This window comes from Stylophora pistillata, chromosome 8, assembly GCF_964205215.1.
Source record: "Stylophora pistillata chromosome 8, jaStyPist1.2, whole genome shotgun sequence".
In the NCBI taxonomy this organism is placed as follows: domain Eukaryota; kingdom Metazoa; phylum Cnidaria; class Anthozoa; order Scleractinia; family Pocilloporidae; genus Stylophora; species Stylophora pistillata.
The window spans coordinates 13,202,137-13,226,032 of NC_142526.1; the positions used below are offsets into that span (position 1 = coordinate 13,202,137).

At 39.1% G+C, this 23,896-nt stretch overlaps 5 protein-coding genes and 1 long non-coding RNA gene across 6 annotated transcripts; 3 read left to right on the forward strand and 3 right to left on the reverse strand.

The window, feature by feature from the left end:
• Positions 1-2,924: 2,924 nt before the first annotated feature.
• Positions 2,925-4,513, reverse strand: LOC148725056 (uncharacterized). Its single transcript, XM_088731435.1, has 2 exons — positions 4,219-4,513; positions 2,925-3,684 (listed from the first exon to the last, which is right to left on the reverse strand). The coding sequence occupies exons 1-2, from the start codon at positions 4,338-4,340 to the stop codon at positions 2,925-2,927; spliced, it is 882 nt and encodes a 293-aa protein (XP_088587561.1). The 5' UTR covers positions 4,341-4,513.
• A 593-nt stretch (positions 4,514-5,106) lies between these two features.
• LOC148725057 (uncharacterized) lies at positions 5,107-5,727 on the forward strand. Its single transcript, XM_088731436.1, has one exon. The coding sequence runs from the start codon at positions 5,107-5,109 to the stop codon at positions 5,725-5,727; it is 621 nt and encodes a 206-aa protein (XP_088587562.1).
• A 2,106-nt stretch (positions 5,728-7,833) lies between these two features.
• Positions 7,834-8,436, forward strand: LOC148725058 (uncharacterized). The gene has a single exon (XM_088729534.1). It carries the CDS (start codon positions 7,834-7,836, stop codon positions 8,251-8,253), a length of 420 nt encoding a protein of 139 aa, XP_088585660.1. The 3' UTR covers positions 8,254-8,436.
• A 1,651-nt stretch (positions 8,437-10,087) lies between these two features.
• Positions 10,088-19,595, forward strand: LOC148725059 (achacin-like). The gene is made up of 6 exons (XM_088729515.1): positions 10,088-10,451; positions 11,257-11,442; positions 12,653-12,695; positions 13,234-13,989; positions 14,636-14,839; positions 19,121-19,595. The coding sequence occupies exons 1-6, from the start codon at positions 10,247-10,249 to the stop codon at positions 19,386-19,388; spliced, it is 1,662 nt and encodes a 553-aa protein (XP_088585641.1). The 5' UTR covers positions 10,088-10,246; the 3' UTR covers positions 19,389-19,595.
• Positions 19,499-20,512, reverse strand: LOC148725060 (uncharacterized). Its single transcript, XR_015990381.1, has 2 exons — positions 20,414-20,512; positions 19,499-20,329 (listed from the first exon to the last, which is right to left on the reverse strand). It is a non-coding gene; the product is annotated as an uncharacterized LOC148725060 (long non-coding RNA).
• Positions 20,513-20,559: 47 nt separating this feature from the next.
• LOC148725061 (uncharacterized) lies at positions 20,560-23,892 on the reverse strand. Its single transcript, XM_088729529.1, has 4 exons — positions 23,737-23,892; positions 22,792-23,038; positions 21,516-22,341; positions 20,560-20,991 (listed from the first exon to the last, which is right to left on the reverse strand). The coding sequence occupies exons 2-4, from the start codon at positions 22,815-22,817 to the stop codon at positions 20,899-20,901; spliced, it is 945 nt and encodes a 314-aa protein (XP_088585655.1). The 5' UTR covers positions 22,818-23,038; positions 23,737-23,892; the 3' UTR covers positions 20,560-20,898.
• Positions 23,893-23,896: the final 4 nt, after the last annotated feature.

Here is a 23,896-nt window from a genome sequence, read left to right on the forward strand (position 1 = left end):
ATAGCTAACCACGACAGATTGGTTTTTATCTCTGCTTTCGTTTCAAAATCTCCGATCCATTTCCCATGGCGGAATTGTTTACAATAACACATTCCTTAAGCTAGCGGAGGGCGTCTGTTTTTCTTTGCGTGCTCGAACACCTATAAGTCTTAAGAAAGTTGTGGGGTAAACTTGAGCTTCATTGTGGACTTGAAAGAGGACAATTCAATCATTTATAACGGCGGTTCAAATGTTCTTTGCCGAAGACGTTGAATACGGGAAGCAATTTGATATTATTATGAATTCAACATTCTCAAGCGTTTGTCACGCAAGGTCGAAATATCTACAACCACAAGAACATATTGGATTGTTCCCTTCTTGCGGTTTTTTGCATTTTGGGCCACGAGAATAACACCTTTAAAAAACTTGTTCCTTAGATAAATATTGAATATGTTACCTCGGAAGAGTGTTTCGCTAAAAGCAGAGATACAACTGTAAGAAAACCCATATCTTAAACTACTTTTAACGGAAAATCACTGGACTCAGTCGTGAGTGAAAGAAAAGCCTGCGGCACGATTTTTCTCGGTGATTATCATCAAACAGATGACATCGTTAGGTGGAGGGATTCTGAAAGTATTATGCTGGAATAAAAAATGATGCGTCGATCAATTCAAAGCTTCAAAAACGCCTTCCTTCAGGAATTCTAACTTTTGAAGATTGGTTCCAGCCCCCCTGTTCAAATGCCATGCCCAGGTGCTAGATCTTTAATTTGTGGTTCTCAGTGGGGTTAGCTCTCAACCATAAAACGGCAAAAATTAGCCGTTAGGCGTAAAAATTGACAAATTTTGACCGTGATTCCTAGAAATATTGTAACCGTAGAAAAAGTAGCATTTGCCATATAAAATGGCCAAAAAATGTAACCGTTAGCCGTGAAAGCCATCTTTCCGTTGAGACCCTCTTTACATTGTCTCATCTATTGTAAAAGGCGCGATCAACAATTGATTTGACTATTCAAGCTCCAAAACCTAGACCTTATAGACCCTATATTCTGAGCCATCCGCTTTAAGTACCTCCATAGTAAAAGGTAAACCACCAGTATTCCACTGGAAAGACTCGACGCTTCCGATTCAAATTCTCCACCCCACCCAGGTAAGGGTTCAAAGGACAACAGTCAAAAGCCCGTGGGTTGCCCCGGATGTTGAAACTGCGATTAATCGGTGTATAACGTCACTGACACTAAGGCAATTTTTATATTAATCCATCGAGACTGAATCAAAGCCAGGGCTCTTTTGCTAGCTTCGGAGCTAAACTTTGGAACTCCATTTGCGATGCTCTTCGTCAACTCCCGAAGAGAGCTTTTAAAAAACTCTTCAAGGACATGTTATTTTCGTTCTAGAGGTTGAGGATTACTATGTTGAATCGCTCCTTCTATTTAAAAAAATTACTAATTATAAACTGGCTTTAAAATTTATTATCTACATTGTAGTGTTATTATTTTCTTATGTTTAATGATGCAGTTGTTTATACGTGTTTTACGTGGCTGTCTTTTTCTGCAAATGTTATTAATTTATGTTTAAATTTATTTGTACTCTATCACCACTGCTGTACCTCTAATTCTCGCCCGCCTCGACTAGCTCCTGCTATTTGCGGGAGTGAACGGTCTTCATGAACATGAAAGTGTAAATCAGATCAATAATAATTAGAGATAGATACTTTATTATAAACACCTTGCAGCCATAGGCTGAATTACGGAATATTTACAAATACAGATGATAATAAAGGGGGTATAAAATATTACAACTTCGTCGTTAAGAAAGAAGAAAAATTATCTACATCTTACAAATATGGCTAAAAATAAAACCGTTCTTCAAGCGCTCGGTGTTGCAGATGGGGAGAGTGAAATCACTTTTGCGCCTCAGTGCGTATCTACAACTCTTCCTTCGGGGAGGAGGCTGTGGAGTCTATGGGTGGAGTTACGGACTATCTCTTCAAACAGATTGGTTGAAATTTTTTCCCTCCTCTCGTGAAGTTTCGGTAGGCCAGCTGTTTCTAGTGCTACACGACATGACGGGTCAGGATAGATGATTCTGAGTGCTCTTCTTTGGATCCGTTCCAAATCTTCGCTGACGTAGTTTGGTAGAGAACGGTGGAATACACGACTTGCGTATTCCAAGACGGGCCTAATACATGTCACATAGAATTTCACAAGTTCGCTTGGTGCAACTCCGGATCTCTTGAGCTGTCTCAAAAAGTAGAGACGAGAGGAACATTTTCTACTTAATTCAGAGGTGTGCTTGTTCCACTTTAAATCGTGGCTAATGGTCACGCCTAGCAATTTGGCACTGGTGACTAATTCAAAGGGTTTGCCATTTAGGACTAGGGGTTCAAAATCTGTGATGTCAGAAACTGGAAGTTTTGAATAAATGTTGGTTTGATGCTGCCCAAGAGCAACATTTCCAACCAAGAATTACGAAAATCTGGCGAAAATCAGCGGAGATGGCTGAATTTACATGATTTTATAATCACCCATCAAAAACAACTTTTTCCAAGTCTAATAAATAATAATAATAAATAATAAATAGTAATAATAATAATAATAATAATAATAATAATAATAATAAACAGTTTAACGTGGAGAAACACTTAGCTAGAAGCTAGTTTACAGGTTTTCCACGAAACAACCTAAACAAATAATTCAAAATTGAAAATAACGTTGTTAAGAATCCCAACTGGCCGAAGGCAAACCAGTTGGCTCTATTACATTACAAGCATGGCCGAGGATCTAAAACTCGGGGCTACCGTGAAACAAATCCAAGTAGTGGCCAGGGCGGGACTTGAACCCAGGAGCGACGGATTGCAAGTCCGACACGCTGACCACTCGACCATACTGCCTTCTTCTAAACCTTCGTCTAAATCACTTACAGTTCGGCAATACTAGCGGGTACTTACTTGAAAGGAAATGTTCTTTCCAAACAATCACTGTTTGACAACATTTCTTGTTCATCCGCTAGGTAACGTCGTCCAGTACTGTTTCTTTGCCACCAGGCGTCCTTGAACACTGCAAAGCCTTTAAACGCCACCCCGAATCCAATTGAATCAAATATAGCATCCCTTTTAATCCTTTCAATCACTGAGCCCTGTAATCGTTTCATGGGACTGACAGGAATGGCAAGAACCAGTTTGTTCGCAATCACAGTGTATTTCGTTGTTATCAGTTTGAATTGTTTGCCTTGGTACTTGTCGATGCTCTTGACTTCTTGATTATCGTACAGTTTTGCTCCATGTTGAGCCGCACACACCTTTAATGCTTGCGTTATTGTAGATAGTCCGTTTACTAATCTGATATGGTTAGGTATCGTGCTATTGGTCATTGCATATGCCTCTTCAACTTCAAACAATGTGTTGGCGTTTCTTTGTCGGGCATAGTCTGGTGGTTTACCTGTCCAGTGATTGAGTAACTCCAACCCTTCCGGCGTCAAGTACTCAGACAAAAAGTCAGGTAAGCTTTCGAACTTTCTCGTTTCTTTCCGTTGACGAGCGAGATGACGCTGCATATCTGTGATATCAAACCAACGGTCAAGTGTGGGGAATGATCTCTGTTTAAACGACCGACTATCGGTGGTAAAGGTCCCTCGGGCTTCTAGACTATCGCGAGTGAGTTTCGGAAAGCGAATGGTGGATATGTTGAACCGTTGTAGTACACTCCTAACGGCAACGAAAGAAAGAAAGGGAGGGAGGTATTCATATCAATACACTCCGGCCTCGGTTTTAACAAGAGGCAAGAATTCATTCTCGTAACGATGCAATAATTAGTCATGACCATTTTTCCGTTAGGGTAGTGCAGTACTGAATAAAGTTATCTTTATTCGCTTTCCCGAGTACTTCTTGAGAATATCTAGTGTCAACATGTAGGAGAGGTCAGTTCTGTTTTTAATCAAAACATTCTTACCGCAAGTGAAAGGTGTATTACTAAGGTGGAGTTTTTAACGGAAGTTAGTTAGTGGAAGTGTTGTGTTACCGCGAATATGAAAGCGTTTTAAAAGACAGCCACAAACGCTTAGATTGTGCAGATCGTAACGATGAGTGTACAAAAAAGTAAGATTTTACGGGAAATCCTTTATTACTTTTTACGAAGCTTCAAGTACAAGGCACTATATGTAATTACACATTTTCATTGACAATTTCTAAATCTTTTAAGATTTCAAAATTAAAGTTTTCTGTAACGTATTTTCAACTTACCGAGTTACTGAATGCCCCATGTTCAAACGCCACGCGCCGAGACCTAAAAAAAAGTTCTCTTTAAAACTTCGACAAAATATTACTCTCTTGCACATTTCACCTTTATTCCACTTTCCATCCATACTTAGACATTTCGTCTTTCAGTTTCGTTCTACATGTAACTTTTACCGGCCGACAGCTGAAGAAAACAAAACAACTTCCAACTTCGAAGACCATCTTGCTAACTTATTGTCGCGTAACTAGTTGTATTTCTTGTAATCTCTACTGATGGTTATTGCGAGGTACAAACCTCAGCCTTATTAGGACATCAAGAAGCTAAAGAAGTCACTGATTGTTTCGCTCCGACGAAGGGCTAACGCTCGAAACGTCAGCTTTTATAATCGTAACGCTGGCCAATTTACCATTTCAACTTTGTTGATATATTCAAATTATTTCGTTACCCCCACCGACGCAGCCCCAAACATTATCTTTAGAAACTATCAGCCTTTACTGATTGTTTTAGTTTGGCTTATTGTTCTACTTTATCTCGCATTCTTTGTTGCTGGGTTCCCTGTTTTTGTGTTTTTTCCACCCTTTTTGTCACATGACATCATCACATGACCTCAGTCGCTCAAGAATGTTTCGTTTTTTGTCATGTTTGGGGAGGCATATTCACTCGATTAACGAGGTCCGATGAGCAGATAGAAAACCAATAAAGACGAATTTTGGTCGTTAAAGTTTGGTCGTTACATTCTTGCTTTTGCATTCTTGTCAGTTATTAGCTTGTCTTACACCTCAGTTAGTAGCTCAACGCTCTACTACCTCTTTTAAAATCGATAATGGCTTTGCATTGAGAACTGAAAGATTGCGGATCGCACAATATTTAACGAAAATCTCATTGCAATACATATGGGAAGAACATCAATAAAGTTTGACAAGCCAGTTTTCTGTGGAAGGGCTATTCTTGATCTCAGCAAGACTTTGATGTACGATTTCCACTACAACTACATAAAAAAGAAATATGGAGATAAAGCCAAGCTTCTTTTCACAGACACTGACGGTCTCATGTACGAGATTGAAACTGAAGACTTTTACAAGGACATAGCAGCAGATGTTGAAGAAAAGTTTGACACCAGCAACTTTCCAAAAGACCACATTTCAAGAATCCCAACTGGTTGCAACAAAAAAGTTGTGGGCATGATGAAAGATGAGGCTGGTGGAAAGATTATTGAAGAGTTTGTTTTATTGAGAGCAAAACTTTACAGCTACAAGATTCTTGAGGGCAAAGAAGAGAAGAAGTGCAAGGGAATCAAAAAGACTGTGATAAATAAGAATATAACTCACGAAGACTACAAAAAGTGCTTATTTCGCGGAAAGATACAAATGAGAAAGATGAATGTAATCAGATCACACAGGCAAAAGATATTCAGTGAGACCATCAACAAGATTGCTCTGAGCGCAAATGATGATAAGAGAATCATAAGAGAAGACAAGATCTCAACTTTTTCACATGGCCACAACAAAATATGAATCCTCAGAATATTCCTTTCAATGCATTAATAGTTGGACCAACAAATTCAGGAAAGACAAAATATGTTGTCAATCTTTTAAGCAATAAGTTCAATCAGAAATTCGATTACATTTTTTTGATTTGTCCAACATTCATCCACAACAAAACTTATGATAAGTTTAGAGATTTAGACAAAGACCTCTTTATCTTGACTCCACTCCAAACCCAGATTGATTTTTGTCTCAAGCTCATTAGTTTTGTTTATGAGGAAACTAATACACTTATCATCCTTGATGACTGTGCAGCTTCAAAAGATGTGAAGCAGAGGACAAATGAACTCGTGAATTTAGCATTTAGCGCAAGAAATAAGGGAATCAGTGTTTGGGTGCTCACACAGCAGATGAAAAGCATCGCAAAACCATCGAGAGAAAACATTGCTGCACTGGTTTGATTCTGCACACCTTCGGCCAAGGATATGAAGGCGACATTTGATGATTATGCAGGTGATTTGACGAAAGAAGAGCAAATTGAATTAATAGCAAAGCTGAAGAATGAGAAATATTCTCATCTGATTTTATCACTTTGCCATCCCTTCGATATAAAATTTGAAAAAGAAATAAAATAGAGATAAGCGAAGCGAGCAAAGAACAAGAAGCAATAACAGATATTATTTCTATGAACATTCTTGAAGCAGAACCCACAAGTGATTCAGATCACCGAGAGCAACTTGCTGTTCTCGTTGCGAGTGGAAGAGCAAAAGAAATGATTGGTGCTTCTCTCACCCAGGATCAAGTCAAAAGGCTTTCTGAAAAAGATGTTGAGAAGTACTTCAAAAGATATGAGGCCTCAATCTCTTGAAAGACTTGCGATGTGATAGTCGACACATTTCTTCAGCTTTCGTTTAAAGCATTGGCGTATTTTCTCCCTGTTGATGAAGGAAAACTCATGAAAGACTTGAACGATGACTTCATTGCGAAGAGAGAACTCGGAATGATTGCAGGAAGCTTGAGTTTGAAGTATGGAAAGTACATGGCGATCGCAAGTGCTGCTCTTCTCACTGCCAAAAATGTTGAAGTTCCCTTAAAACCAAATGTGGTTAATGTTGAAGTAGAAAGTAATTGTGAAGAACCTGAAAGAGAACTTGAATAAGAACTTGTATAAGAACTTGAATAGGAACTTGAATAAGAACTTGAATAAGAACTTGGATAAGAACTTGAATAAGAACTTGAATAAGAACTTGAATACGAACTTGAATAAGAACTTGGATAAGAACTTAAAAATAATGTGACATGAAATAAAATGGAAGAAAAAGATTCTCAAGATCCAACGGAGCAGACGCCGCCGACGCAACAGCCGGCAGAGCAAGGGCGATAGCCAGAGCCGTCGCAGTCGCCGCCAGCACAACAGGTCGCTTCAACTGATCAAAATAATACGAAACCGAAAAAAGATCCAGGGCGTGTCGCTGCAGGGAAAAAAACTTGCTGAACATAACAGAAGAGTTAGAGAGCAAAAAAGGCAAATGCTTCGAAGCAGCCAAACCTAGAGCAAGAACCAGAACCAAAACCAGAGCCATCATCAACATCATCATCATCATTCTCACTCACTCAAATTCTTTCAGTAGCAAGTTTTGTTCTTTCACTGGCTGGATTGTACTATAAAAGGAAAGAGTTGATGGAGCTCGTAAAATCACGACCAAACCCAGAAATAGAGCCAGAACCAAGGAAAATTCAGCGCATCTCTGCGGGGGAATCAGCGGAATTGCCTCAAATTCCAAAAGGAGTAAAACCAATGGATTGATTTTTTTCTGTCTTCCAAATAAAAATGTCTGATAATACACTTGTGAAAAATTTGACTGATTCAGCTACATTGACTGGATTGGCTGCTGGAATTGGATGGGTAGCAAAGAGAATTATGAAAGAACCGATGACTTCTGATCCGAGGTCAAATCTCATGAACTATGTAAAGTTCACTCTCGTGATCGCTGGATGAGTCGCAGCAAAAAAGTATCTTGAAGAACAGAAGATTTTTCCATCTTAAGAAATGCATATCAGTTTGCGGCGACAACGCAGACTAACTCAATATTCTATGAGATTAATTTCATGATGAAATTGCCAGCGATTAATAAAATGGCAAGCATAGCAATAATGATCGGAGGAGCACTCATCAATGCAAATGCATTTGTTGGTGGGAGCTATCTCGCAAAATATTTGAGTGGAGTTAAAAATAGTGTTCAAGAAGAGAAGAAGAGACATGATCTTTATGTAGAAAAATACCAGGCAGCTTATGAGAAATATCAAGAGAATCGAACAAAGCTTCTCGACTGGATTGCAGCAAACGACCGAATCAAAAAAGAGGCAAATCAAAATTTTGTTGATACAGATTATGCTTTAAAGCTTTACAACAAGGCACATAGTGAAGAGCTTGATATGAAAGAACCACATTTTTCTAACTTCTACAAACCGAGCACACAACAGAAACAAGGTGAAATGATTTATGCCGGAGGAATGGCTTTGGCTTTGGGTTTAGCTACCAGTCGTTTTTTATGAAAGCAAACGAAAATGGAGAGAAAACTTTCAAGAGTTTACTATAGCCCGAAAGGATTTTGGAAGGGATTGGGTGCAGTGAAAAAGTTGGCAGAAGAAGCTCGGGTTCCTGAAGATGTTGCAAAGCTTTGGCTGATGAGACAAGCCATCTGGCAGATTTATTTGCCTGCACCTAAGCATATCCCACGGCCAAAGTTTGATGTTGATTTTCCAAATGCCGTTCATCAGGCCTATTTTCTTTTCCTTCCTCATGATAAACTTTTCAGAAAGGTCTATAAATATGCATTGACAGTGGTCGATGTTGCGAGCAGATTCAAGGTTGCTAAACCTCTCACCTCAAAAGAATCTTCTAAGGTCACAAAGGCTTTCCAGACAATCTGCAAGAGAGGACCATTGAGATGGCAAAAATTCTTCAGGTCGATCCTGGACGTGAATTCATGGGTGAAACAACTAAAGAGATGGCAAAGCATGATGTGAGAATTAGAAGTGGAAACGTAAGCGTTCATAGAGATGAGGGGATAGTTGAGCGATTTAATCGAACTTTGGGTGAGCGCCTTTTTAGTTTCCAATGCGGCCAAGAGATGAACTTCAAAGACAGAACGAGAACAACAGAATGGGTGAAGAGCCTTCCAGAAGTTGTTTCAGCCTTGAATCGTGAGGAGAAAAGATTGACTGGAAAGAAACCAATTGATGCAATCAAAGAAAAGGTGGTTGACGCAAAGAGTTCAACTTCTTATTCAAGACCTGTTGGCTTGAAAGAAAAGAGACTTGACTATTCAAAAAACGTGAGATATCTCTATGCTTCCGGCGATTTAGAAGGTGGACAAAGAAGAGCAACAGATCCAATCCGGTCTCTAAAAGTTTTCAATATCGAAGAGCACTTTTGAATGAAAAAGAACCTGTTCTTTACTACCTGAAAGATGGACCAAAGCGGGGATTTGTCAGAGAAGAGCTTCAGATTGTTCCACCTAAAACTGAGCTACCTCCTGAAGGAATTCGATGAAGAGAATGCTTCATAAGCCTCTATGTGTTTTTTTGAGATTATTTCTGAGATATTGTTATCAGTTTTTTCTGATCGTTCAAATGCATTTTGAGATTGTCTTGAGAATCAATGTAATCTCAAAATCCTTCAATTTTGCTTTGATTTTTGAAAGAAAAAAACGCGCCAATCATTTTGCCTTGAAATCATCGTTGTTCATTTTTAAATGCGATATTAATTAAAATAATTTTTCGAAATGTACTTCAAAACACGGTTGTTTTGACACTAAACTGCCTTGTTTTTAAGGCAATTGAACTTTTTTCATTTTTGAAAAAATTTGCAAGAAACCCCCTTTTCCTACCACTCCGATTTTGCCGCCATTCGCGAAAAATAAAAATGCAATTGAACTCAAAGTATTTTTTCTAGAAATAGTTCATTCAGACCTATATTCTGGCAAAGGTTTGGGATTTTCGATTTTTTCATATTGCACACCTCCGGGCGATATTTACGGACGGCCGCTCTTAAGGCGGTTCCTGTTTGAAACTTGCCACTTAGGAAGAAGAGAGAAAAAAAAACCAGCTTCTAATAACTCCCTCGGGCAATGCACGCATATCGCATATCGTATCATTTTGCAGAAATACGTAATTCACAATTCGAACAAGAAATTCCTCAAGGTAATTCAAACCTCAATCTTCAGTCTTTCCTTACACTTAGATAGCACGGAAAGCCGTAAAAATCTTGAACAAAAGCTCATCTTTCAAACCGGCAGTCTAAATCCGAGAGGGATCAACGAACGCTTTTCTTTCCACTAATTTATTCTTGTTTTTCTCGTTGCCATGTTCCCACCAATAACGAAGGTCCATTTTCTGCCTTTTAAAGCACACACAACCCACAATTCCTCTATTCGCTCCGACGAAGGGCTAACGCTCGAAACGTCAGCTTTTGTATTCGTTACGGTGGCCAATTTACCATTTCAACTTTGTTGATATATCCAAAGTAATTCAAACCTTGTCCTCCATGAAAGATTTTTGTATGGAACGTTCACGGACAGATAAACTTGGTCAAAATCGCGATTGGCATTACCATGCGCTCAAGCTTAAGCTAGTGGCTGCCATTGTCACAGTAATACTGATTACTATTTTTGTAATATCGTTTCTCGGTCCTCGGTCCTCAAAGGAAAGTGAGAATACCACGGCGAGGCGGACACTTGAAAATAGGAAAGGTCAGTAAGATATTCCTTAAAAGTTTTTAGCTGGTTGAATCACATTGGACAGTATGTGGGTATATCCTTTTTGGGGTTGGCCAGTTATACTCAGTAGGTCTATTTTAAGTGCATTTCTCAGAAATAAAAGGTTACGGCCAACCTGTGTTTCTCACGTTTATCAGTCTCAATCAGCAGCTCCTCAAAATAATAGTAAGAGTTTCAACCAATTTTGTTAATAATATTTGTTGGAGTTCTCAGTTTGACGTGCGTGACCTGTTCTTGCATAGAAACGATCACTAAATGAGCCTTAAATAAAAAGTTTTCGTTCGGAAGATATTTACCTTGCCTGGTTCATTTTCATTTTATTTGTCGATTTAAATAATTATCTCCAGTAACTGAAAACTGGAAACACACAGTGAGGCAGAGTTAACGTTAACGCTAAAGTTAACGCTAATCCCAATTAGCCGACTTAATTCTGGCAGCCAGAGACAAAAGAAACCAGAACCTGAGAGCCTTTTTTTACTCTGGGTCTGAAAATTCAATAATTATGTGGTTCCGCACTGAAACTGTAGATCACCCCGAGGTGACAAGTAGGTCTGAACAGGTACTACTTGGCTTCTTCGCGTCCGAAACCTGCAAGTTACGGATGTTTTGACCTTTTATGATCTTGCGGGTCACTCTGGTGTTTCTTCATATTCAGTTTCTTTTCTTTTTTTTTTTTTTTACCGTATTTCTCTCAATATGGGAGACGTTATGACCTGAAGAGCCCAAAGGCCTGATCAGCAGTTCAAAAGGTTTGACTTCCATTTGCGGTTTGAAACAGGTAAACAGACAGTAAGAATATCATGTGGTGTGGCAATCGTTGGTGGCGGCATTTCTGGTTTGTATGTAGCAGAAACTTTGGTTAGGCTTCAGAAAGAGACCAACGTCTGCTTGTTTGAAAGAGATAATCGATTTGGTGGGCGAATACGCGATCACAGATTCCACAGTGCACCTAGCATTCCAGTTGGTAAGAACAAACGCAGGGAAATCAGTTTGGTTTCGAGCTTTATTCAGAACTAGGCTCCAGTTAATACAACGGACCCTTCAAGACTTTGCTGAAGAGGCCGTTATGTAACGTAACTGAAGTCTAGTCAGTAGCGTTGCGAACTTTGCTTTTCGTTACTTGAAAAGCTCAATACGATTATCTGACCTTTTATAGAAAAACTCAAGTCGCTCCATAAACAAGGTTGTTGTGTTGGTATCGATTTAAGGAAACTGTCTATCCCAGTTATCAAAGTAACAGTCAGGGCAACCGAGGTCTCGGTAGCCGTGAAATAAGAACTTCCGTAGAAGCAAAGTGAACAATTCATGTAGAAGTAACTAGACTGGGATAACAACGTTAAAAACCTTCCAACTAATGGAGAATTCTACGCAATCTTTCGGTTCTCAATGCAGAGCCATTATCGATTTTAAAAGAGGTAGTAGAGCGTTGAGCTACTAACTGAGGTGTAAGACAAGCTAATAACGGACAAGAATGCAAAAGCAAGAATGTAACGACCAAACTTTAACGATCAAAATTCGTCTTTATTGGTTTTCTATCTGCTCATCGGACCTTGTTAATCGAGTGAATATGCCTCCTCAAACATACCAAAAAATTAAACATTTTTGAGCGACTGAGGTCATGTGATGATGTCATGTGACAAAAAGGGTGGGAAAAACACAAAAACAGGGAACCCAGCAACAAAGAATGCGAGATAAAGTAGAACAATAAGCCAAACTAAAACAATCAGTAAAGGCTGATAGGTTCTAAAGATACTGTTTGGGGCTGCGTCGGTGGGGGTAACAAAATAATTTGAATTTATCAAGAAAGTTGAAATGGTAAATTGGCCAGCGTTACGATTATAAAAGCTGACGTTTCGAGCGTTAGCCCTTCGTCGGAGCGAAACAATCAGTGACTTCTTTAGCTTCCTTGATGTCCTAATAAGGCTGAGGTTTGTACCTCGCAATAACCATCAGTAGAGATTACAAGAAATACAACTAGTTACACGACAATAAGTTAGCAAGATGGTCTTCGAAGTTGGAAGTTGTTTTGTTTTCTTCAGCTGTTGGCCGGTAAAAGTTACACGTAGAACGAAACTGAAAGACGAAATGTCTAAGTATGGATGGAAAGTGGAATAAAGGTGAAATGTGCAAGAGAGTAATATTTTGTCGAAGTTTTAAAGAGAACTTTTTTTTAGGTCTCGGCGCGTGGCGTTTGAACATGGGGCATTCAGTAACTCGGTAAGTTGAAAATGCATTACAGAAAACTTTAATTTTGAAATCTTAAAAGATTTAAAAATTGTCAATAAAAATGTATAATTACATGCAGTGCCTTGTACTTGAAGCTTCGTAAAAAGTAACAAAGGATTTCCCGTAAAGTCTTACTTTTTTGTACACTCATCGTTACGATCTGCACAATCTAAGCGTTTGTGGCTGTCTTTTAAAGCGCTTTCATATTCTCGGTAACACAACACTTCCACTAACTAACTTGCGTTAAAAACTCCACCTTCCTAATACACCGTTCACTTGCGGTAAGAATGTTTTGATTAAAAACAGAACTGACCTCTCCTACATGTTGTCACTAGATATTCTCAAGAAGTACTCGGGAAAGCGAATAAAGATTACTTTATTCAGTACTGCACTACCCTAACGGAAAAATGGTCATGACTAATTATTGCATCGTTACGAGAATGAATTCTTGCCGCTTGTTAAAACCGAGGCTGGAGTGTATCAGGATATGAATACCTCCCTCTCTATTTCTTTCTCTTGTTGCCGTTAGGAGTGTACTACAACGGTTCAACATATCCACCATTCGCTTTCCGAAACTCACTCGCGATAGTCTAGAAGCCCGAGGGACCTTTACCACCGATAGTCGGTCGTTTAAACAGAGATCATTCCCCACACTTGACCGTTGGTTTGATATCACAGATATGCAGCGTCATCTCGCTCGTCAACGGAAAGAAACGAGAAAGTTCGAAAGCTTACCTGACTTTTTGTCTGAGTACTTGACGCCGGAAGGGTTGGAGTTGCTCAATCACTGGACAGGTAAACCACCAGACTATGCCCGACAAAGAAACGCCAACACATTGTTTGAAGTTGAAAAGGCATATGCAATGACCAATAGCACGATACCTAACCATATCAAAATAGTAAACGGACTATCTACAATAACGCAAGCATTAAAGGTGTCTGCGGCTCAAAATGGAGCAAAACTGTACGATAATCAAGAAGTCAAGAGCATCGACAAGTACCAAGGCAAACAATTCAAACTGATAACAACGAAATACACTGTGATTGCGAACAAACTGGTTCTTGCCATTCCTGTCAGTCCCATGAAACGATTACAGGGCTCAGTGATTGAAAGGATTAAAAGGGATGCTATATTTGATTCAATTGGATTCGGGGTGGCGTTTAAAGGCTTTGCAGTGTTCAAGGACGCCTGGTGGCAAAGAAACAGTACTGGACGACGTTACCTAGCGGATGAACAAGAAATGTTGTCAAACAGTGATTGTTTGGGAAGAACATTTCCTTTCAAGTAAGTACCCGCTAGCATTGCCGAACTGTAAGTGATTTAGACGAAGGTTTAGAAGAAGGCAGTATGGTCGAGTGGTCAGCGTGTCGGACTTGCAATCCGTCGCTCCCGGGTTCAAGTCCCGCCCTGGCCACTACTTGGATTTGTTTCACGGTAGCCCCGAGTTTCAGATCCTCGGCCATGCTTGTAATGTAATATAGCCAACTGGTTTACCTTCGGCCAGTTGGGATTCTTAACAACGTTATTTTCAATTTGAATTATTTGTTTAAGTTGTTTCGTGGAAAACCTGTAAACTAGCTTCTAGCTAAGTGTTTCTCCACGTTAAACTGTTTATTATTATTATTATTATTATTATTATTATTTATTATTATTATTTATTAGACTTCGAAAAAGTTGTTTTTGATGGGTGATTATAAAATCATGTAAATTTAGCCATCTCCGTTGATTTTCGCCAGATTTTCGTAATTTATGGTTGGAAATGTCGCTCTTGGGCAGCATTAAACCAACATTTATTCAAAAAAACTTCCAGTTTCTGACATCACAGAAACATAGCACTGAATTCCAACCTAGTTTTGTTCATCCGTCATTTAAACCAAATTTAAACAGCTTTGTAATTTTGTAGTGAACAGTAATGAATCACCTTCTTTAGATCACGCGGTTCCAATGGCGAGGCGGTGCTTCAAATGAGTTACGCCAAGCTTCGTTGTGCTGTGAAATGGGGAGAGTTATTAAAGAGTTCGTCTAAGGACTATATGGATCAAGAGATGCACAGGGCACTTAAACGACTTTTCCCTGGTGTAGACATTCCAACTCCCCTGGAATCGGTGTACAAATATTGGGAAGAGGGATTTATGTAAGTACCGTACAACTGTAAATTGAGTTGATATGTGCATATCGCTCTAAACGGAGAGCATAAGTAACCGACAGTTATATTTACTAGCAATGATTTTGAAGAAAGACAACATTCATGTAATCGTGAAGTGGTAAAACATTGGTTACATCGTTGACTTCAGAAGCAGAGGTACAAAGTAGGTCCTTAATTCTAAGCCACCGTTACATAAAGAGACAGGAACCTTTCTTTTGACCCTGAATAAGTGGGATTTAAAATTAACAAAGTCCCAAAAGTTTCCTGCTCGACCCTTGTGTTTAGTGCAACGTAAAAATGACTTCTCTAGATCAGCTGATGATGAATCAATATAATACAATACAAACAAACTTTATTGACACTCCCTAAAGAGGATTTTTCGGTGACAATGATCTAAAAATCACAGAATGACAATACTAAAATGTATAAAAGGAAAATTAAGGAAGCTAAAATGTTAATAAATGTTCCCCAAAATTACAACTAAGAGCGATGAGAAAGGAAAGCAGCAAGTAATTTGGCTCTAAGTTTACGCTTAAAATCACAGGAAGAATTACAGAGTTTGAAGGTATTATCTAAACTGTTACATAGACTTATTGAACGATAAAAGAAAGTCCTTTGTCCAGATTTAGTTCTATATAAGGGTATATGTGGAAGTTGGCAACTTCTGGTCCAGCGACCACTTATCTCACCACGTGTAAGAAACCTCGAGGAGAAATAAGTAGGAGCGGAGCCGGTCATACATTTAAAAGCAAGTACGGCGTCACGGAGATATAGCTGAGATTTAACAGGTAGCCAGCGCAGTTCTCTCAGAAGTGGAGTCAAGTGGTGAAATTTTCTGAGACCACAGATAATTTGGGCTGCAAAGTTCTGGACCGCTTGAACCTTGAGAAGGTTAGTGTCCGTTGCATTGGCCCAGACGGAGGAACAATAAAATAACTTACTAAACACTAAAGTGTTAATTATTATCAATAAGGTCGATCTGTCAAACACGTGCTTAACACGATTAATTTTAGCTAAACTTGAGAAGCAAGAGGAATCTGTTTTAACAATATGTTCGTGAAAAGTAAGGCTCGAGTCAAAAGTCACGCCTAGGTATTTAACGAGGTGCACCGGTATTAGTTCCTTTCCTAAGAGGGAGAGACGAATAACCGGGATATTATTTAAATTTTGTCCACTTCCATAAATAATAAGCTTAGTTTTATCAGAATTCAAAAGACGATTTGCGAAGCACCAGTTTCGAATCTGTAAAAGATCAGCGTTAAGATCAGCAACAGCGCTGACGAACGGCATAATTTAATTAAGCGCAACCCTTTCGCATACTTTCGAAAGAATGGGCAGCAGAGAGATAGGCCTATTATTGTTAGGTTCTTCGTGACTACCTTCTTTCGGAATAGGCGACACGACAGCTAATTTCCAAGATCGAGGATATTTTCCACGAGAGAAAGAGGCGTTAATTAACGATGTAATCACCGAGAGAATAGCAGGGAGGCTATATTTGATTGCACGCACCGGAATGTTGTCTATCCCAGAGGATTCAGCTGGCGTTGACCTGACAATCTGAGCACTTCGTCACAATCTACGTGCTTAAAATTGAATTGATGAGTCACAGGAGAAATTCCTGGATCAAGCGCAGGTGCAGAAAGGTCGAAATCGCATTCATTAGCAAGGGAACTAATCTTGTCATTAGCAACTCGGCTAACAGACGTAAAGAACCGATTAAAATCATTTTACAACGGTCCTGTTATCTTTGCTAAATGATCTCTCACTGGCAGACTTCCTTAGAATAAACGATCGAATAATCTTCCACAACTGGCTTGAATTATTAGGGTTGCTCGTAATCTGGTCCGCGCGCTCAGCTGATCTTATTTCTCTCTTAACATCATTCCTTAGGTTTCTATAAGCAGCCCACGCATCGGGATTATTTGTTCTTCTTGCTATCTTTTGCCACCGGTCCCTAGATTTCATGAGCTCTCGGATCTCGTCAGTTATGTAAGGAATGGGTCTGCCTCGAATCTTAACTTTTTTGATTGGTGCATGTTTGTCTAGGACTTCATTGAATAGTGTGTTGAAAGCGTAGAGGCTATCGTCAATATCATCAAAGTAATCGACGATGCACCAAGGAACCATTGAAATATCCCGGAGAAAAGCACTCTGCTGGTAGTTCTTAAAACTCCTTGTCGTATTATGTACTGGCTTAGGACGTTGCCTTTTTATTTTAAGAACGGCATAGATTAAATCGTGGTCGCTGATGGAAAAAGCATAACTTTTGTGTCAATTATTGAGTTTTCATGTGAGGTCATAATAACATCAATCAAGGTTGCAGACGACTCCGTGACTCTTGTAGGTTGTCTCATCAACTGAGATAAATTAGAGGACGTACAGAAATTAACGAGGGCTTGAGAAGCAGGATCGGATAAGTTTAACAAATTGCAGTTTAGGTCACCCAAGATGTAAACAGGCTTGTTCATCGGCATCGCGGAAATTAGGGCATCACATAACTCATTGTCAAAGCAATCAAGTGCTGACGGAGGCCTATAGACTGTACATATAAGGAAAGATCTGCGATTACCAGCTTGAATTTTTAGCCACAGTTGGGGAAGGCCTGAGCTTGCAATAGATGATTGATGTTGCAAACATTCTACTTTCAGGTTTCGTTTCACGAAGGTGCAAACGCCACCTCCGAGTTTGTTAGTACGGTCGAGGCGATAAATAGCCAGGAATATCAAGCTCAATATCGGATATTTATTACACGACTCGGGCAGTCAGAGGGCCAATAACTAAAATCAACCAATCAAAATGCTCTATTGCCGGTCCAATATTCTCTAAGTATTGGACCGGGCACTGTCCCGAATGGTCCCGAATGATGCCGCACCTGTGTCCCTTTGAACTTCAGTCGTATAATAAATCTCTTATTAACCAAGCTTACTCGGGACCGTACTGGAAGAATATCGGCCCTCGGTCTTTTTTGTACGGACCGAGCGCAGCGAGGTCCGTACTGTCAAGACCTCGGGCCGATATTCTCCCAGTACGGCCCTCGCGCTTGGTTAATAAGATATAGTAGCTGTCCAGTCAAGACTCACTGACACACAAGATATCAAACATTTTAGCTAGGACGACGTCCTTGATAAGAGTAAAGGGGTTTCTGTTCTTGATAGAACGGGCGTTTAAATAGGCCAAGGTGATTTGACGTTTTTGACGTGAACTAGACTGTTTTTCCGGACCAGGCTGGGGATGAATGTCACCACTTCGTACTAAGGTGACCTCCGCTGGGTTAAAGGATGCTGTGTAATTCGCGGAGTATGCCAATCTTACCTTAAAGAATTTCTTGCGAAGTAAAGGAACAAAATGGCCGCCAGCACGCATCGGGACCGGTAGCAAATCCAGGTTGAATTTGTTCAAATTTGACTTAAATTCGTCCCAAAATGTCCTCGGATACCGAGAAAACTTACTGTATACTGCGACTCAGTGACTGTTATAGAAAACAGTAAAGGAAGTGAAAAATATAGAAGAAATATGGACGACAGTAAGACACGTCCGACCTCCATGATAGTCACTACTCTTATTCTTTATTTTTTAATCAATGGTAATCAGTGAGGTGATGTCACAATAAAACAGATGTTTCTATGTTGCTGTTGAAATGATGCTCATCTTTTAGTGACATAAAATAAGTAATTATCAAAGGAATGTGAAATTAGAAAGATTTAGCACCGCGTTTACGTGAAACGTGAACAGCGAGAGTGACTACATGGACACAATTTCCCGCCATTTTTCATTTGCCGGTTGTGCTTTGTCGTTTCTACGTGAAGGTAAGCCGTTTCGCGTTTGTTTCTTCCCTTTTTCTCACGCAGCGTAGAAGTTAATTGCCGAGAAAAAATGCAACAAAACTATATCCTGTAAGTCAGATAAGGGTAGATAAAATTTTATTTTGGTAATAGTCCAAATGTTGCACTCCTCCTCAAAAGACAGCTACAAGAACTCACGGTAACTCGTGAGACGGCTTCCAGTCCATTCCAAAGTGACGTGTGCTCACGCGAAGCTAAAGCAGCAAGGTTCCCGCTATTTTACGTGAAAAGTAAAAGGACACGCTGACGTCTGACGTTTCATGTAATCGTGGAGCTAAATCTCTCTATTACTGCTTTATTAACGTAACATATCAATCTAGCATTCTTTTCCTAATCAAACTAGTTCGATTTCATTGCTACAGAACTTTCAAAAACTTCTTTTTTCTCGATGGTTTACTTTGACCTTAAACCAAGTCGTCCATTTCAGGCACCACCAGCGGGCAGGAACTCATGTTACATCGTTTGAAGTCTTCGACTGGGCCAAACGTCCCTTCTCGAGACAGGATCTATTTTTGGTTGGCGAGGCTTATCACCCGCTGAGGGGCTGGATCGAGGGTGCCCTTATATCAGCCTGCAATGCCTTGCGAGAAGGATGGGGATTGGAAAAAGTCGATGACTTTGAAACCAAACAGAACGATGAGCTTTCAAAAGAGCACATGCGTTGTGGAAACATAGACTGGAGTCTGTTTCCTTAAAAAAACGAAAACTAATTTTACTCAAATACTAAGCTACAAGCGGTAAATAATCTATTGAAATTTAAGACGACAATTTCTGGTGACTAGCAAGGCACATCTCTGAACATATATTATATATCAGAAAAATATTTATTGCTTAAAGTCAGCCAAATTGGTAATTTGTAGTAGTCAAATAGAACGAATAAATGTCCATTCCAGGTCACCGTTGTCAGAAGCTTGGTTACTAAGTCCAAGTTACTATTTTCCCAATTCGACAAAAATACGACAAAAATAACTACAACAATGAAAACTTTGTTCAATTCCCACACAAAGAAGTGATTCCCTCAACTAATTAAACATCAAGTTGCTAAAAAAAACAATGATCGCCATGCGAAACACAAGACCTCAGACCAACATAAAATTTGCGAATATCAGAATAGTTACTTTTTCCATGCTTTTTCAGTGGTGCTGATACAAATACTCAATGATCAACCTTCTACTGCAATCCTAGCATGTTTTCTTTCTTTTCCTTTTTTTTTCTCTATTTTTCATAACATTCGAGTGACAATGATGTTTAAAGGTTTAAGATGATAAAGATGAAAAATAATTATATAAAATAACGGGAAGCTCATTCAATAACTCCACTTTTCTGTTAATGCACGTTCCCAAAAATCTAGTCTTGTGAGGCATCTTCAGCTTCAATGAGGCGCCGGCAGGAAGTAACCACAGATTGACCAGACGGCTCATAAAATCACACTCACATACTCTCTCATCATTTCGGCTTGTGAAGGTAGCGCAGTGAAAGATAAGTCAAAATCCTGAAAATCACTATAAACACCAAACGCGCGCCAGCATTCTCGCCAACACCTCTAGACACGTTCAGTTTTTCTAAAATTTCTCTGCCCTCTATAGCAGTCCCATTGTTCCTGCAACCAGCATACGATGAGTCTTCCCCTTGGCAACTACACAAGGTAACAAAGAGTTTTTTTTAGATGAAAAAAAAAAAAACATTTAGCGCATTACGGTAACCATGAGAAAGGACTCACCTAAATGTGGGAGAATTACTGAATTCAATGCTAAGGGTCACATCATACGAATAAGCTATGTAGTCCATGTACTGGACCCAAGATAGCCACCAAGGTATGCTTTTCTGAAAATCCGCCCAGCAACATACAACTTAGGCCATAAGCAGGAGCAACCACTATTGACTTCTTGAATTCCATAACTGTAGCACCGATACACAAACCTACAGACTGAACGGCACAGCGGTATTAACTTTACGGAATCATTAAAAAAAATGAGAGAGAGGAAGACAGGAAATAAATTAAAATAGACGATTGAAAGAGAACTTGCAATGAAACATTGTTATATTTTCTATTAGGGCATTTATTTCACGCTGTGATTTTCAGAGGATCGTAGTGAAGACTAAACTTTACCTTTAACTGCCAATGAGATAACAATGCGCATGACTTAGAGAAGTACAGAGAGTAAGACATGAAAGCTACGTGTAACCCACTGAAGCATTACAACATTAACATACCAGTGAGTATCTGTCTTCAATACTCTGCTCTTCGTAAGGACGCTGGAACCACATCAGGGCAATTACGAAAGCAAGAAGTATATGCTAAAAATAGGGTTATAAAATGGCATGTTCAACACCTTGAAAAAATTTTAATTTTCTTAGAACTTGGTAAGAGAGAGTACACAAACAACACAAATAGACAAGTCCCAGCCTGTGGTATGTTTTCGCTCCTACATGGGGAGCAAAACAAAATTTTGAAAGCAAAATGAAAGTGTTCAGCAAGGGAAGCAGTTAGCTTGGCCAACTGCTTCATTTTACAATGCCTTTTTTTGGTTTCAAAACCAGCAGAGGCTTGTTTGCGGGCTATTACATTCTGCAGAAAAAATCTTCTTTATCTAAAATAATGATTCATCTATTAGCTTTGTAACTGGTGAGATAATTCATGTCAAAGGCAAGCACAAAGTGCAAGTGCTAAACTAGAGAAGTAGGAGTAGAGTCACCAATTTTCTCTTTACGCTCCCCACACCCTTGTACCTCTGCTCCATTGAAAAGAAATCTTATTGACTTGATAGGCTTTAGGTAAATTGTTTTGCTTTTACCTTTAAGAATCAAAGGGATATACTTACCTGTGTGAAATTCAGTTTGGAGAGAATATCAGGCTTGGACTGCTTAAAAGTTCTTTGCAAGAGAACTGTGAATTGTGTCCAAAAACTTGTAGGCCAAGATGTGGAAATATCAGAGTATGGTGATGAATAATCTTCATCATCATCATGAACATCAATATCTATTTTGGAATAATCATGTGAGGTACTTCGCGTATATGTGACAACAAACAAATGGAAAACTGCTGAGGATACCCGAGCTAAAGCGTGGACTTGTGGGAGAGGATCAGAAGATTTAGTGAATGAACCTCTCACACTTCTCCAAAGGGTCTTAGATAACGATGGTTTGGGACTTGAAGCCAAAAGATTTGAACTCTCAATCCTCTCTGAAACCTCTACACATATTTCATCAGTAACTGATGGTACATGTCCATTTCCTGTTTTATTTTCTTTTTCCAGCCTTAGAGAATCCTTCAGTACATCTTGGTTGACAACCTGTGACCTCTGCGCACTCACATCTCCATATCGAACCCCTCCAGAACTTGCATCATTTTCTATTTCAAGGACTACAGAATTATCATGCACCATATCTAGACTAACTGGGCCAGACCTGTCCTCTGTGTTTGGTAATCCTTCAATTGCAGTTGGTTGCCCATCTTTCTGATGTGTATTACTTACAGCTATCACATTTTCTTGATCAAGTGATTTTTCAGAACTTCTGCAGCTTATAATTGCGATAATATCATCTGCCTCATCCTTGTCATTGCTCTCTGGAGTAGGACTTGAGGCATCAGTTCTTCCTGGACTATACTCATTGGACATTCTTGAGTTTTTCAGATGTCTTTTCTGTCTGAAGTTACAGATAAAAATAATTGTTACTTTTACCTTTAGGTCAATGCGACTATTTCAATCATAACAACATTGTGCACAGCATTCAAATGCAAAATAAACTACTGTCAAGGCAAAAGAAAACTGTTGCTAGATATGTTTCTTGTTTAAATGCTGAAGAGTTAGTGACCCCATGTAGACCGCTGACCAGTATACTGCTGATCGAGTACCGGGGACGAGGGAAAAACTGTGATCGAACAGCCATGCTTCCTAAAGTTCTACTTTATGAGCAATTCGTAGGAAAATAAGCCTACCATTACTTAATTTGTAGGTATGTTACTGTTATTTACAGCTATACTTGTTGTTCTAGTAATTATAGCTTGTATTTTCTATTGTAAAATCTCTTCTACATCATTGTTCGAAAATAAAGCTGAAACATCGAGGAGAACTCTTCAAATGCAGCTTGACCAACCTTTCTGCCCAGCCTTGGACAATCATTTCTTGTACTTTCTCTCCCTCGGTCACCTTTTCCACTGGTGGAAAACAGAAAGCAGTTGATTATCCAGGATGAAAATATAAATATAGCTTAAACATAAAATTGATATGCACGATTACAGATATACCTTACTTAAATCAGCTGGGTTAAAGTGTGCATCACAAAACAAACCAATACTCTCAAAGAAATCAAGAACCCTGTTTGCTTTACCATAGTATGCTACCTGTTATTAAAACAAAACAAAAAAACCAAGTGTGTGGAGCATGAAGAAGAAAAGACTAAATGCTTCTCTTTTAGCTCCTAGATACCTCTTAATTCATGCTGTTTATAAGAATGCTACATTAACAACTGTATCAGAAACCCTCCTGATAAGTTTAATTGTAAAAGAAAGTTTAAATAAATGTATAATGTATCTTTGGATTTTGTCTAAAGTGAATAAAACTATACCAATCCCCACCTTTCTTTTGACTCTTCATTTGTCTATCGAAGAACACATTGATTTGCTTGGATACAAATTCTTATATCATAACTAAACAGTCAACATAGTTCACAGAGGGATTGGGGACAGAGCCTGTTTTTCTAATTGTGAGCTGCAGCTTACATGACAGACAATTTGGTTAATGCCAGAGACCTTTGGTGAAGTTTGTCAACCTTCATAGACAAATTAAGATGTTTATAACTTGGATTGTCTGAGCTATAATCCATAAAGATTCATATTAAATGCAATTTTAAGGATCTTCACAAGTTTTTAATTAATAATTTTAACTGTGTAGCTATTCCAATAATAATAGTGTATTACTGAATAAAAAAAAGTTAATACATGTAGGTGCAAACAATTAACACAAACTTGCAAATGAATTCAGGTGAACTTTACTGATTCAGAGGCAAAAACCATGAGCCACTGCACTCTCAAAGTCTCACCTGTCCTCCACACAACAATAAAACCTTGTCAAACATGTAAAAGATCTGGCTTGATGGCTGGTGAATGGTGGTTACCACTGTCTTCCTTTCTCTTGCTGCAAAGCTCTTCAGAGTCTTAACAAGGTTCAAAGCATTGCCAGAGTCCAACCCGGATGTCGGT